Consider the following 14,286-nt stretch of genomic DNA (forward strand, 5'->3'; position numbering starts at 1 on the left):
CTGTTTCATTCCTTAAAATCATATCAAAGGGCACTATTCTGAGGCTGGGATCGCCCTGGCAATTGGTACAACGGGTACAGTGTAAGTAGCATATTATCCAGTAGCCTAGCAGCTATTAATACTTGAGTGGCTCTGTTTTGTACCAAATGGATGATTCTGACTGGCAACAGCTGACAGGTCTTTATTTATTTATTTATTTTATTTATTTATTCGATTTATATCCCGCCTATCTAGTCAGTTAAGACCACTCTTTCCTGGTGTTGCTAAGTATGAAGGCCTCCACCTTCCCCAAAATAAGTAACATTACTCTTCTAAGAAACAGTAGCAAAGGAGATTATATTTTAGAGGTTCTGTTGCTGAGACAACGATGCCGGTGTTTCTACTAAAATGGAGCTCCAATGATGAATAAGACTGGCTGTAGCAGGTTCACAGTATCATCTGAAACCAGACATTTCATACAACACAATCTGAATAGGTACAGTATTTTACACTTACGGTGGTGGTATGATCCAGTTGCTATTCCTGTGGGAGTCCTAAATAATACCCCAGTCAGATGAGACAGCTGCGAAAGAACTTCCATGCCTGCTTCTGGAAAATTATAGTCTTTTATACACAATGTAATAATTGCATATTTCTAAAATATAAAACATCACACGTTTGGAATTATATCTTATAATTTACTTGGCCCAAATATCATGTCAACCTAATCTTTGCTAAATTTTGGAGAAGGCACTATATGTATATTTTTAAAGTCCAGAATAATATTTTGTTACATGTAATTATATATGTTTAAAAACGAAGTCAATGGAGACTATCAGCTGATCATTATAATCCCACCTAACTCTATCTATGTGACTATCTCCATGTTGTGGTTGGGATATGATCTTCCCCAGGTTCACCTGAGAAGTCACACTTAGGGAAAGAACACTGTGACTACAACAGGATTTCTGTTTTCTTCTTTCTTTCTCGTCCTTTTTTCCCTTTCTGTCATGCTTTATAAAAATTTTTAGTCTGCAGTGCAGAGATTTCTTTTAATCTATGCATATATAATTGTATTCCTAAAATTAACACAAATGCAGAAGTAGGTGATACAGTGGTATCTCGACTTACGAACTTAATCTGTTTTGGAACGACGTTCGTACGTCGAAAAGTTCGTAAGTCGAAGTACCATTTCCCATTGAAATGCATGGGAACGGAATTAATCCGTTCCAGCATTTCAAAAGGCAAAAAGGAAGAGGGAAAGGGCTGTACCTTTAATCAACCATTAAGTATATAAAACAAAAAAAACAACAACAAATAATGAGCTTTTGATGACAAATCATCTTCTTCAAAGCTGTGCATCAAGGAAATTAACAGTAATTTTGATAATGGTTCATTACAAACAAAAGGGTATGTTCTATTTCTCAATCCAATATATAACAAATATTGCTCATCACCCATAAAATTAATCTGCACCTTACAAATAATTCCTTGCATCCTCTGATAATACATTAATTTAATTAATCAGGCAGTGCTCCAGATATGGTGAAACCAGCCATTTACAGAAGGCGGCTCTGTTTTTCCCAAGTGCATTGCTATAGCATCTTCTTGGCAACAACAAGTAGACTTGGAACCAGTTTCGTATCTGATTTATTAACAAGTCTTTTGATAGAACCCAACAAAATTAGCTTAGGATCCAGGGTTATGTTAATATCATACCATTAGTAAATTCAAACACCATTCGGGTATTGCCTTGTGTTAATGGATCTTATATAAGGCATTTCAGGAGCCCTTCCAGGGAATGAATGAATAAATACAGTGGTGCCTCGCTTAACGAGCGCACCATTTAACGACGAATCCGCATAGCGACGTCGCAATTGTGACCGCAAAAGCGATCGCATTGCGATGTTTAGATAGGGAAAAAATCACTTTGCGACGATCGGTAAGCATTTCGCTTACCGATTTTCGCATAGCGATATTTAAAAAACAGCTGATTGGCAGTTCCAAAATGGCCACTGGATGCCCAAAATGGCCACGCGCAGCGTTTTCGCACCCTGCCCTCGCTTACCAAGGGCGCGAAAATGGCAGCGTTATGGGGAAACTTCGCACAACTGTGAGTTTAGGAGCCATAGTAACGCATTAAACTAAGTTTAATGCATTTCTATGGCGTTTTCAATTCCGTATAGCAATGTTTCCCCATAGCGATGATTAATCCGGAACGGATTAACCTCGCTATGCGGGGCACCAATATAAATTGAAACTAATGCTAGAGAATGAATTCCTGTCTTTGTAGGGTCAGAGGGGGTGGGTGAGGAAATCCAATTCACAGGAATTTCCGCTGTTAGGGAAGATAGATTACTGTATTTCAAAATTCCAAGAAGAAAAAAAATGATATACAAACAATACTTAAAATATACTGCACGTAACACATCTCTGGTGGTGCATAAATACTGAGGAAAGAATGACTGGTTATTACAGTTCAGTTTCAAGGATATGTTATAGAAAATATGGTTAAATGCAGCCCTTTTGTTGGACTTCAAATCCCAGCATTCCTAACCATTAGCTGCACTGGCTACAGGTGACAGGAGTCTGAAGGGCGGGCTGCCCTTTGATGTTCTGAGAATGCCTTGACAGTATGAGTTATGCTTTTGTAAACAACAGCAGCGTATTTGACCTTCCATTTCAAATGTCATTAGTATATTCGACTGTGTCAAGGAAAAAACTAACTTCTAAGAGGGCATAAATGCAAGAGTAGGTGATTTTTTTTATTGGGCAAGCTTTGGTGGGTTAAATTCACTTCCTCAGGCTCTAAGCACGCACACCCTTCAGGGATGGTGCAAAAAAAAAAAAAAAAAGGACATAAATTGATGTTACATATCTGGTAGAGATAATCAGTTGGGCCCCTTATAGTCTCTGCAGCAATGTTTGGAATTTTTACACCCTGGCTCTCGAAACCAAAAGGCTGCAAATTTCCCTGTGATCAACAATCTCATCTCAGAAGGTGCTGGGCACGTAGCGAAATCGTCACCTGATTGCTCTGAATTCCAGTTTCTGGCTTCAGAAATATATCGAGAACTAGAAAGGGAAGTGTATTTCCTTATTGTGTGATAGCTACTTCAATTTAAAACCATCTATTGGTTATGCATCTAGCTTTGATGTTTTAAGCCAAATAAAGTTAGGTGGGTTCCAATGTTAAGATACATTATTGTGTGCCATCATGTTGCTTCTGACCTATGATAGCCCTAATTAATTAACAATTTCCAAAAGGTCCTGTATTTAACAGCCCTGCTCAGGTCATGCAATCTCAAGGCCATGGTTCCCTCTTTCAAATCAATCCATCACATGTTCCTCTTTTAATGCTGCCTTTCATTTTGCGAGCATTCTTCTCTTTTCCAGTCAGCCGTACTTGCCCAAAGTGCAATAGCCTTTGATCTTTGATCTCAATAGGCTGATCTTTAGAAGGAGTCTAGGGTTGATTTGATCCAGCACCCACTTCTTTCTGGTTTTGGCAGCCCGTGGTATCAACAACTCTGTTAGATTAAGCCTCTTGTAAACAAACAAAATATGTCTGGACTCTAGAAAATAGAACTGACCTGATGCTGCCAGAGAAACAAAGATGTCTATATGGCCACCTTCTTCTACACAACATCTTAATTTCTCCCAAAATCCTTTCACTTCAGGCTTAAGCAAGTTCTTGCTACTTATTCTGTAACCTGAAAGAAATTGTATCAGTCAAAATGGAAATAATAAATGATAACATTCAATTATTGTTTTCGCTGTTCTTATGATTGAATTCATCCACCTAGAACTGGAAGCAATCTATCTCTGTCCATTCTTAAGCGGGGTCAAAGTATGCAGTCTTTCTTAAGAATCTTAGGACCAATTAGATGTTTCACAGAAGGTAATTATGTTGCCTGGTGTTGTTTGTTTGTTTTTAAGGGTTTCGTAGTGATGGACTGCAATCAACCAAGCTTGGGGTTTAACCTGCCCATCTCACTGTTTTACTGCAAAAATACCCCTCACCCACATGGTTTTCTATGTGTGTGTGAGAAGCAAACTTTTTGTCAATAAAGATAATATAACTGTTTTGTTCTGTTTTCACAGTTATACTTCATATAATTCCCCTCTTTTTTTCTATTTCTTAAAATGTAATTTTTTGCACCCCCTTCATGGATTGCTGCCTTGTTGTGGTGAACGGGCTTGAGTAATTCAGAGAAGCTATGGGCTATGCCATGCAGGGACACTCAAGATGGACAGGTCATAGTGGAGAATTCTGACTAAACGTGATCCATCTGCAGCAGGAACTGGCAAGCCACTCCAGTATCTTTGCCAAAAAAAACTTCCATGGACAGAAACAAAAGGCTAAAAGATATGACGCTGGAAGATGAGCCACTCAGGTTGGAAGGTGTCCAACATGCTACTGAGGAAAAACGGAGGACAAGTATGAGTAGCTCCAAGCTAATGAAGTGGCTGGGCAAAAGCCGAAAGGACACTCAGCTGTGGATGCACCTGGAAGTGAAAGGAAAGTCTGATGCTGCAAAGAAAAATACTGCATAGGAACCTGGAATGTAAGATCTATGAACCTTCATAAACTGGATGTGGTCAAACAGGAGATGGCGAGAATAAACATAGTTCATTGGGCGCCAGTGAACTAAAATGGACGGAAGTGGGCAAATTCAATTCAGACAATTATCAAATATACTACTGCGGGCAAGAATCCTGTAGAAGAAATGGAGTAGCCCTCATAGTCAACAAAAGAGTAGGAAGAGCTGTTGTGAGATATAATCTCAAAAATGATAGAATGATTTCAATAAGAATCCAAGGCAGACCTTCCAACATCACAGTAATCCAAGTTTATGCACCAACCACCGATGCTGAAGAGGCTGAAGTTGACCAATTCTATGAAGACTTACAACACCTTGTAGAACTGACACCAAATAAAGGTGTTCTTCTCATTATAGAGGATTGGAATGCTAAAGTAGGGAGCCAAGAGATAAAAGGAACAACAGGTAAGTTTGGCCTTGGAGTTCAAAACAAAGCAGGGCAAAGGCTAATAGAGTTTTGTCAAGAGAACAAGCTGGTCATCACAAATTCTGTTTTCCAACAACACAAGAGGCAACTCTGCACATGGACATCACCAGATGGGCAATACCAACATCAGAGGAAAAGGGGACAACAGGGAATGAGATGGTTGGAACCTGTCATCAAAGGTAACAACATGAATGTGACCAAACTCCAGGAGGCAGTGGAAGACAGGAGTGCTTGGCATGCTCTGGTCCATTGGGTCACGAAGAGTCGGGCACGACTTAACGACTAAGCAACAACAATTTTTTGCACACATTTTTCTGGAGAGGAGTTGAATTAGACCATGGGCCCTCTTTGTGCCACTGATTGCAACTTATCTGTAACAAGGCCATCAGACTATTGACAAACACTTGGAAAAAACAATGTTGGCAAATCCATTGAGCTCCATGAAGCATAAAATAATCTGCTATCTGTTGAAGCATTTTGCTGGTTGACAGGGGTTCCACCTTGAATCAGGGTAAGGCCTCTGGAATCTCCATCACTAAGAATCCCAATGCTTTTTGCTGTTCGGCCATCCAAAGCCTTTTGCACATAATAAAGAAGACTTTCCAGTGTGGCACCGCTAGGTTCATACACTACAGAGATTGCTTCAGGCTTAACACTGTCCAAAATCATCTGGAAGAAAAAAAGCAAAAGAACATGACTATAGAAGGAACCATATCATTTGTACAGTGAAAGGCCAAAATGGGCCTGAAGTTGGGTCAGTTTCTCCTTTGCATGCACAGTGCTCCATTAAGTGATTGGTGGGCTTTTGTGGCCACTGATTTTAGCTCTGTTGCATATCCATATTTCACAAACCACTCAAAAATAAACATTTCACTTCCTAGCAATGCCAGATTATTGGTTAAACATCAGATCTTCGTCTGAAGGACAGGTTATGAGATCTTCACAGGGGCGGGATGTCCTCTCAATTCTACCATCCTCTCAGGCGTGTTTGATAGGGATACAAGAGAAGCCTTCCTCTATGACTGTTTGTAGGTTCCAGAACTCCCCCCACCCCAGAAGGATGGCCATTATCTCCTCCCTGTTGACCTTTTTCCAGCAAGCAAAAAGATTTTTTACTAGAAATGTGCATGGTGAGAACTTTTGTCTTGTTTCATTTTCAGTTTTTTAAGGAAGAGCCTCTATCATTTTTCTTGCTTTTGTGCACTGATCTGTTCATTTGCCTTGAAAGAGACTACCTCTTTTTATTCATTTCATTTAATTTTTCCCTATTTGTTTTTCTGATGCTAGTAGTAAAAAAAGTCCCCAAATCCATAAAAAACTGTCCCCCAAAAGAAGACACAAGGCGGCAGAGAATCAATCTACTTGAAAAGCAAGCAATAGTACAACCAACAACAAGTACTAAGTAACAGTCCCCAAAAACTCCCCACCAAAATATACATCTTTAACAGAATAAATACACAGTAAAATAACCACATAATTAACAATTTTAAAAAATCAATTAAACAGGAAAAGGATCACACACACATAGGGAAAAAAATCAAAATAAAACACACAGAGAGAGCTCCCTTTCTCAAAAAAAGAACAAAAGCCATCAAGCAAATAAAGGCAAAAATACACAAAGCTTTCCCCCATACCCAACCAAAATGACTAGAACAGGAGATTTCTCTTTCTCCATCACTTGAAGTCTTCCAGCAGAGCAGCACAAAGGCAGCAAAAATAATTCCCAATGAATTGGGTAAAATTTCCCCCCAAAATCAAGGGAAAAGGGAGAGGATCCAGAGGCACAGGCAGGCAGGCAGGCAGAAAGGCAGCATAAGGTACAGGGTGCTCGGAAGGAGTTTGCCCACCAGAAGGAACAACTGGAGTGAAACCAGGGGCTCCAACCAATCCAGACCTTTTTTTATAGCTTCAAAATCCCCACTTCCACAAACAGACTTTTTGATTGGCTCCTGACAGCAGCACTTATGATGCTATTTGATGGGAAACTTTCTCAGCAATTTGATAGACACCAGGTGAAAGCTCAAATGAAAGAGGGCAAATGGAAAAAAATAAAATCTTCATGTACTCGTCCTTCGTTGAACTAAATAATTTGATTTTAACAGAGTTTTTTTCTGGAGAGTGATGAAAGAGGCCCACCTCCGGCAAAAAAAAAAAAAAAAAACACCATTATGTGTTTACTGCTATGTGTTTTCCTTATATTTTCAAATGAAAATCCCATCTCTACTTTTTTATTCAGGCTTTGGTCAACTGACTAGCTTCTGAGTGAACCAGCTTTTGAAAAACAGACTGACCCACACTTTGACTTGGTGTGTTCTGAAATAGCATCTAATCCAATAGTGCTTTAATATTGCAATTTTATTAATAACTAATGGTTTAGCATTACATTTTTTCCTACCTATATCTGTTTCTATTTTTATCTACTGAGTCCCATTTGTGGGAGAAAGGTGGGTTATTATTCAAATAGAATGCAATATAATACAATACAAGCATTAGCAAAACATCCAGAATTAAGGCAAATGAGTGTGGGACAGTCTGAATGTCAACGAGCAGGGACTTCCGTACATACACAAATACATACCATTCCATAACCAGACATGGGAACTAGGCTTCCAAAGTGTGAAAACATAGGATGATGGCCTGGAGAATCAGCAAAATAAGGACCAGGAGAAGGTCTGCAGAACTAACCAATTCTTTCTCTCATTTTTAATTATTTCCTCAATCTTGATTTATTGTACTCATACTGTATGTGTAAAATAATTACACAAGCAGTGATTTAAAAATTGCTGCAATATTCTCATGTTATTGTATTTATTCTTGGTCTGGTTATGCTTTTCTACTACCTCATTATCCAGCTTGTTAATGCTGGGCTAATAGCAATCTTGCATGCATTAAACTGGGTATTGGTGGGAGGAGGTTTTACAACCTAATATGATTATCCTTTACCACTAACTTGATTACTAAAGTTCTTTTCTCATCTCTGGCACTTGAGGCAAGCCTCTGCCCTTCTTCCTGTTTTGTCTTGCTAGCTTCCATTTGTTTTTTTGTTGATGTCCTTCTTCCATTTCTGAAATTTCTCCAAACAACAATCATGGAGGGTCTTCCACCTCTGGAAACTCCATTTTTCTTTTTCTTTTATTTTGACTGTAACTACAGATGTTAACTGTAAGTAAATATACTTTCTTTCTGTTGTAAATGCTTCTAGAATGATATTATCATACATAGTGCTAGTTTGTGTATAAAAGAAATCAAGGAGGGGAGCCTGATGAGACCCAGCTCATCTCTTCCCCTGTTGTTGTTTTTCTACCTCATACTCTGCTAACTAGAAGGAATAAACCCAATTCCTCGCTAGTTAATCCTTTGAACCCCACTGTATTCCAGTACTTTGTGAACACAAAAGGCAGACAACATCAAATTACATGAAGGAAGGAGGCTATTAAGCTATCATGAAACCAGCTGTACCTCATAAGCAGGAATATGGGATGATATCAAAATCAGGTGTGGCTGGAGAGAAGGCACCCCATTCAGGCAAGTTTGGGAAATATTTTGACAACTTCTGTGAGGAAAGAGTAAAAGTGCAAATTTAGGGTTAAAGTTGCTAGAGAGAAAATAATCATCCATGCAACTAAACACTGGGTTTAAGTGGGAAGAGGGAACTTTCACAAGCTAAGGTGACTGTTTTTGCCACTAACCAATTAGCAAAGTTATTTTTCCCACCTCTGTCTTGTCTCTCCTCTTTTTGCTACTGTTTGCTTCACTTCTGCTATTTGTTTGCCTTCTCTTCTTCTTCTATGACCTCTGACCAAAGCAGACATGTTATTTTCTGCTCCTGACCTCCGACCATACAGGTGCATGGTGAACCCCGTCTCCCACATGATTGAGACTGCAATTTCTTCTTTTTCCCCCTCTCTTTTATACTTCTGACTGTAACTGAAGATTGCAGCTATAAATAAATATACTTTTTTCTACTTAGGATGTTTTTATGGTGGTTTTTATTATATACAGTAAAGTGCTAGTTACTATGAAGGGGTGGATGCTGAGAAGTTAAGCTACTTCTCTTTCTCTTGCACTTTTTTTTCTGCTGCTATTGCATTGTTTTTATCAGATACTCCAATTAATTTTTTAAAAAGGGAATTACCAAATTCTCATAACAAAAGTGACACATAGAGCTATAATTTTCAGTTCAAAATACTCAGAAAGGAAGCCGGACACTTACCAGATGACCTCAGCACTTTCGTTATAATTCAAAAAGGAAAGCATAAAGGACAAGGCACTCCACATTCAAAACCTTCCTGTCTTGCATTAAATTACATTTAAATTTAATTTAATTTAAATTACATTACATTAAAATAAGAAATAGTATTGAAAAAATTACTGTATGTTTGGGGGCAATTCCTAGGACCCCCCCTCCCCAGTCCCAGACTGGTTGAGGAATTTTTGCAGCTGGCTGTGCAGTTGCAACAGAAAATATGGTATTTGCTTTTGCCCTTCTATTCAGTGAGACATGTTCTTTTTGGTGATGTGTCAGCGGTCACCCTATTTAGCAACATATTTTGTACTGGACACAAGTTGTTTCTGTGCATGCCTGAAAATGAGATTGGAATTGATGCTTAGCAAAGCAAAGCATGGTGCTTATATGCCATCCAGTAGCACTTATAGCACTCTGGGCAGTTTACAAGTTAATTGTGTGGGCTACACATTGCCCCCCCCCAACAAACTGGGTACTCATGTTACCAACCTCGGAAGGACAGAAGGCTGAGTCAACCTTTTGCTGGGTACCCGGGACTGAAACCCGGGTTATAAACACAGTTTTGGCTGCAGTACAGCAGCTTAACCACTGCACCACAAGACTCTTCTGGTTAACTGTGGAAAACCCAATTAAGCTGAAAGAGAGGTTTGATTCAGACAGAAGTCTAAATTCAGCAACATCATATGGTAAGGAATAGAAAAGTCCCAAACAGGTTGCACAAACCAATTGAGCAATAGTCTGCTAGTCTTGTGTAATCTGCAGTGGGAACTTCAGATCTTATCAACTTTGGCATCCTGGAGAAATCTGCTCATGGTATTTGTGGGAGTGGCAGTGTAAAACAGTAAAGATCTTCACCAATCCTGCATACTTCCTCTCCTATTAAATACTTCACCTACTACATGCATACATGTGGGCATGTGGAAAGGAGATTCTAGTTATAATGTGGCAGTTCATTCCATTAGGGCCTGTAAACCAAGTGTCCGGCTTACCTTTTGGGTAAATATTTGAAAGAAGACAACATGACCTGTTTCTCAGCCTCCACAGGGACCTTTGCTTTTGGTTCAAATTTAACTTCTTCAGAAAAATATTTTGAAGGTGTATCTTTTTGGGAAGGACTTCTGTTCTGAAATATTGAGACACAATATATTGAGTGAGTTGTCTGAGACCCAAGAAAGGTGTGTTGGGTGTATTGTACTTCTCCAAAAAATGTGTCAAGAGTAGGAGGCCTATAGGAAGCATTGAGCTTGTGGCTAGGAAGACAGGAACAGCAGTGAAGGCAATGCCATCGTCAGAGTGGTGGAGAGGGTGGTGGATGACCAGCTTCAGGCTCTTTTGGATAAAACAGATGCCCTGGATCCGTTTCAGTCAGGCTTCAGGCCGCGCCATGGTACAGAAACGGCACCCTGCATGATGACCTGCTGAGGGAGGCTGACAGGGGTAAAATATCTCTGTTGGTCCTCCTCGACATCTCGGCAACCTTCGATACCGTCAACCACGGTATCCTCCTGGGGAGGCTCTCAGAGTTGGGAATTGGTGGCCTCGTGCTTGCCTGGCTCCGTTCCTTCTTGGGGGACCGTCCCCAGAAAGTTCAGCTTGGGGAGAGTGTCTCAGCCCCGTGGAGTCTCAACTGTGGGGTTCCACAGGGGTCAGTTATCTCCCCAATGCTGTTTAATATCTATATGAGGCCGCTGGGTGGGGTCATCAGGGGGTGTGGGGCATTGTGTCATCAGTACGCTGATGACACCCAGCTCTACATCCCCTTTCCACCTACTGCAGGAGATGCCGTCCTATCCATTCAGCGTTGCCTGGAGGCTGTACTGAAATGGATGCAGGAAAATGGCTGAGGCTGAACCCGGACAAGACGGAGGTTCTGAGGGTGGGTGCCCCCACTATCGGTGGCTTGGGTGACTCTCTCTCATTTGGGGGGGTTACCCTTGCTACAAAGAGTGGGGTCCGCAGCCTGGGGATCCATCTGGACCCGGCGCTCACCATGGAAACTCAGGTGGCGTCGGTGGTCCGTTCTGCCTTTTTCCATCTTTGGCGGATAGCCCGGCTGCGACCCTATCTCAATACGGGGGCGCTCACTACCTTGGTCCATGTGCTCGTAATCTCCAGATTAGACCACTGTAATGCGCTCTACGTGGGGCTACTTTTGAGGTTGATGTGGAAGCTCCAAGTGCTGCAGAATGTGGCAGCCAGACTCCTTAGTGGAGCGAGAAAATTCCACCATATTTCTCCTATTATGGCCATGTTGCATTGGCTGCCCATTCGGTTCCACACTGACTTCAAAGTTTTGATGCTTACGTACAAAGCCCTAAACGGTTTAGGGCCTCGATACTTGGTGGAATGCCTACTCCCACCATGTTCTACCCGTGTCACTAGTGCGAGTCAGGAGGTGAGGCTGGGAGCCTGACGCCGAGGGAGGCCCGGAAGGAAAAAACAAGACACCGGGCCTTCTCGGCGGTGGCTCCTTGCCTCTGGAACAATCTGCCTCTGGAGATTCGCACGGCCCCCTTGCTGGGTGTCTTTAAAAATCAATTTAAAATGTGGATGTTTCAGCAGGCCTTCTCTCCAGCCACCTCCTGATGTTTCTTCTCTTTTTCTATTGTGATTTACTTTGTTTGCTCCCCATCTTGTTGAATTTGTCTATTATATGATAATCTTTTTATATTTTATATGGAGATGACGGTTGTGCTGCCCACAGCATCTGGGAGAGGAGGGCAAGCAAGAAGAAGAACAGGAAGTAGGAGTTACAATGGCTATGACATTGCTGAATTTTCTCAAAGGGATTAGAGCCCACCGAGCCACTAAGTAAGAGCCTAGTAACACTGAAAGTAAACTCCCTGGAAAAAATTATCACAAATCTGCAACAACTCCTGTCATAACACGTGAAGTCAAGCCGTATTGCAGTTCAACATGGCACTTGATCTGTTCTTTTCTGCTCCAGTTTATTTATGCTGCAAGTTTCAGCAAGTACAGGGTACCCTCTTTTCCTCCACCACTTCTCTGCCTGTCCTTTCTCTCACACACCCAATTCACCCATTCCATTGCTCCTCTCTCAGCCACCCTAGGCATCCATCCCCACTGTCATCTCATTATTTATTTTCTCTCTTTTACACCTTTGTGGAAAATTCACTCTGGATACTTGCCTTAGAAAGAGACTAGACTCAATTTCATCTTTAGTCCATTACAATCATACAAACTAGTTATATGTCAACAACATAATTTGGAAAAAAAAAGCAATACTTTTATTAGTAAGGTTGTTGGGGGCCATCTAGCCTGGACGTGGACAGCCTGGGGCAAATTTGGTTGAAATTTGTATCGGTGAAATCCTGAGTGCCGTGTTCCACTTATCCAAGGTGGGCGAGCTTTGAACAATTCCTCTGAAAAACAAGCACAAATAGACAGCCCTGCTTAATTCCACAAATTGAAACAGGACACATTCCTCATTCCGTCTTGTACCTCTCTGTGGCTGGCACATTATACAATAGTTCAAAAACATATGGTCCTCAAACTAGAGCTAGAGTTAACCAAGCTGAACGAAACTGCCGCATGTATGGTGCATATACTGTATGGAAACAACACACCACCCATACATACAGTATGTCGTATCATATTTTTCACTTCACATACAACTAGAACTTCATATACAATGACAAGAATAAAATATGAATGATCTTGTATTTATTTTCTTATAAAGTATAAGAGAAGATTATTACTCATGGTCCAATTATCTCTTCTGTGCTTGCTGTAGTAATAATTTTGATGATTGTTTCTTATTCACAACAGATATAATAAACATTGCTTGTAAAGTTTTATCTCCAGCCTGTAAGTGAGTTAGTCTAATGAACGCTACTAAATCTGAGAAGGCTATCTCAGAGTTTTGCTGTGATCATCCAGGACTGACAAAGAACTCTGTTCTTTGTGTAAGATATTTTAAAGCTTGGGGGGGGGGGAATCTCTACTTTTTTCCAGCTAATGCCATGGCTTATTAAACTCAGCATGATGGTGTTTGTCTATGCATTGCACCAGCACAACATTCGTACCCTTAAAAAACAAGAGGGAGGGTGTCAAGGTGGGAAATATTTAATGTATGAAGTGTTAAAATAAATAAGGGGGGATATAGAAAAAGCAGCCCTTAACTGTGTTTTAAAAATGAGCTTTGAACTGCAGTTTACTAAGCATCACTGCAAATCAGCTCCCCACTATACAGAAGCATTACCTTGCAAAGGAATTTCTTTCATGGCTGACATGAGAGAATTGAAAGTATATTGGATAACTGGTATTGTAGACTGTTGCAATTTGTTGACATGACTAGCAGCTGATATTTGCAAATCCTGTGACTTAATTCTACTGTATTTTACACCCATTGAAATTTGTAGGCTCTGTAATTATTAGTCAAAATAATAATGTTTATCATCATAGTGGCAGCTCGTCAGATTCTGATCTGCAGCAATTGTAGGTAGGGAGAGAGGGAAGAAATATTTTTACCCCATCTTTCTCCTTAAAAAGGATCCAATGCAGCTTACAATATTAAAGGACAAAATTTAAAGCTAGGAACAGTAGGTATATAAATAAAAAGGATCAAGCAAATACAACACTAAAACATAAAAGCAACACTAAAAACACATTAAAAGCACTAAGGCACAAAAATCCATTTAAAAACGTCACTAAGGCAGCCAGTCACTGAGGGAAAGCTTGCCTGAAGAGAAAAGTCTTTGCCTGCTTGTGGAAGGAAAGACGGGGCCAGTTTGGCCTCCTGTGGGAGGGAGTTCCAAAGTCTGGGATCAGTAACAGAGAAGGCTCTCTCCTGTGTCACCACCAAATACACCTGTGAAGGTGGTGGAACTGAGAAAAAAGGCCTCTCCTGATTATCTTAATATCTGAATAGTCTTTTTATGAGTTTACAGGAGTTGTAAAAGTGATAGAGGTTTCTATTATAATTTTTTCCATGGTGAATCAAAACCCTGTACATACAGCTCCACAAAAAATAGAAGTTGATAGTTTAAAGGGGAAATGTAAACATCTGA

The 14,286-nt window shown here is 40.4% G+C and overlaps 1 protein-coding gene across 13 annotated transcripts in view; it reads right to left on the bottom strand.

The window, feature by feature from the left end:
• Positions 1-14,286, bottom strand: part of ECT2L (epithelial cell transforming 2 like) — a 44,905-nt gene that overhangs the window by 21,618 nt on the left and 9,001 nt on the right. For 11 of the 13 annotated variants that reach the window (XR_013540595.1, XR_013540594.1, XM_020815683.3 and 8 more), the window contains exons 6-11: positions 12,503-12,639; positions 10,246-10,379; positions 8,470-8,563; positions 5,511-5,679; positions 3,573-3,692; positions 496-588 (exon numbers count right to left, since the gene is read on the bottom strand). Coding sequence is in view for 11 of the 13 variants with exons in the window: in XM_020815683.3 (XP_020671342.3) it covers positions 496-588; positions 3,573-3,692; positions 5,511-5,679; positions 8,470-8,563; positions 10,246-10,379; positions 12,503-12,639 (747 nt within the window). In the remaining 2 variants the exon portion in view is untranslated. The remainder of the gene's footprint in view (positions 1-495; positions 589-3,572; positions 3,693-5,510; positions 5,680-8,469; positions 8,564-10,245; positions 10,380-12,502; positions 12,640-14,286) is intronic. The other 2 variants (XM_078383313.1, XM_072996087.2) reach the window with 1 other exon arrangement.

This window comes from Pogona vitticeps, chromosome 1 (genome assembly GCF_051106095.1).
Source record: "Pogona vitticeps strain Pit_001003342236 chromosome 1, PviZW2.1, whole genome shotgun sequence".
Taxonomy (NCBI): Eukaryota; Metazoa; Chordata; class Lepidosauria; order Squamata; family Agamidae; genus Pogona; species Pogona vitticeps.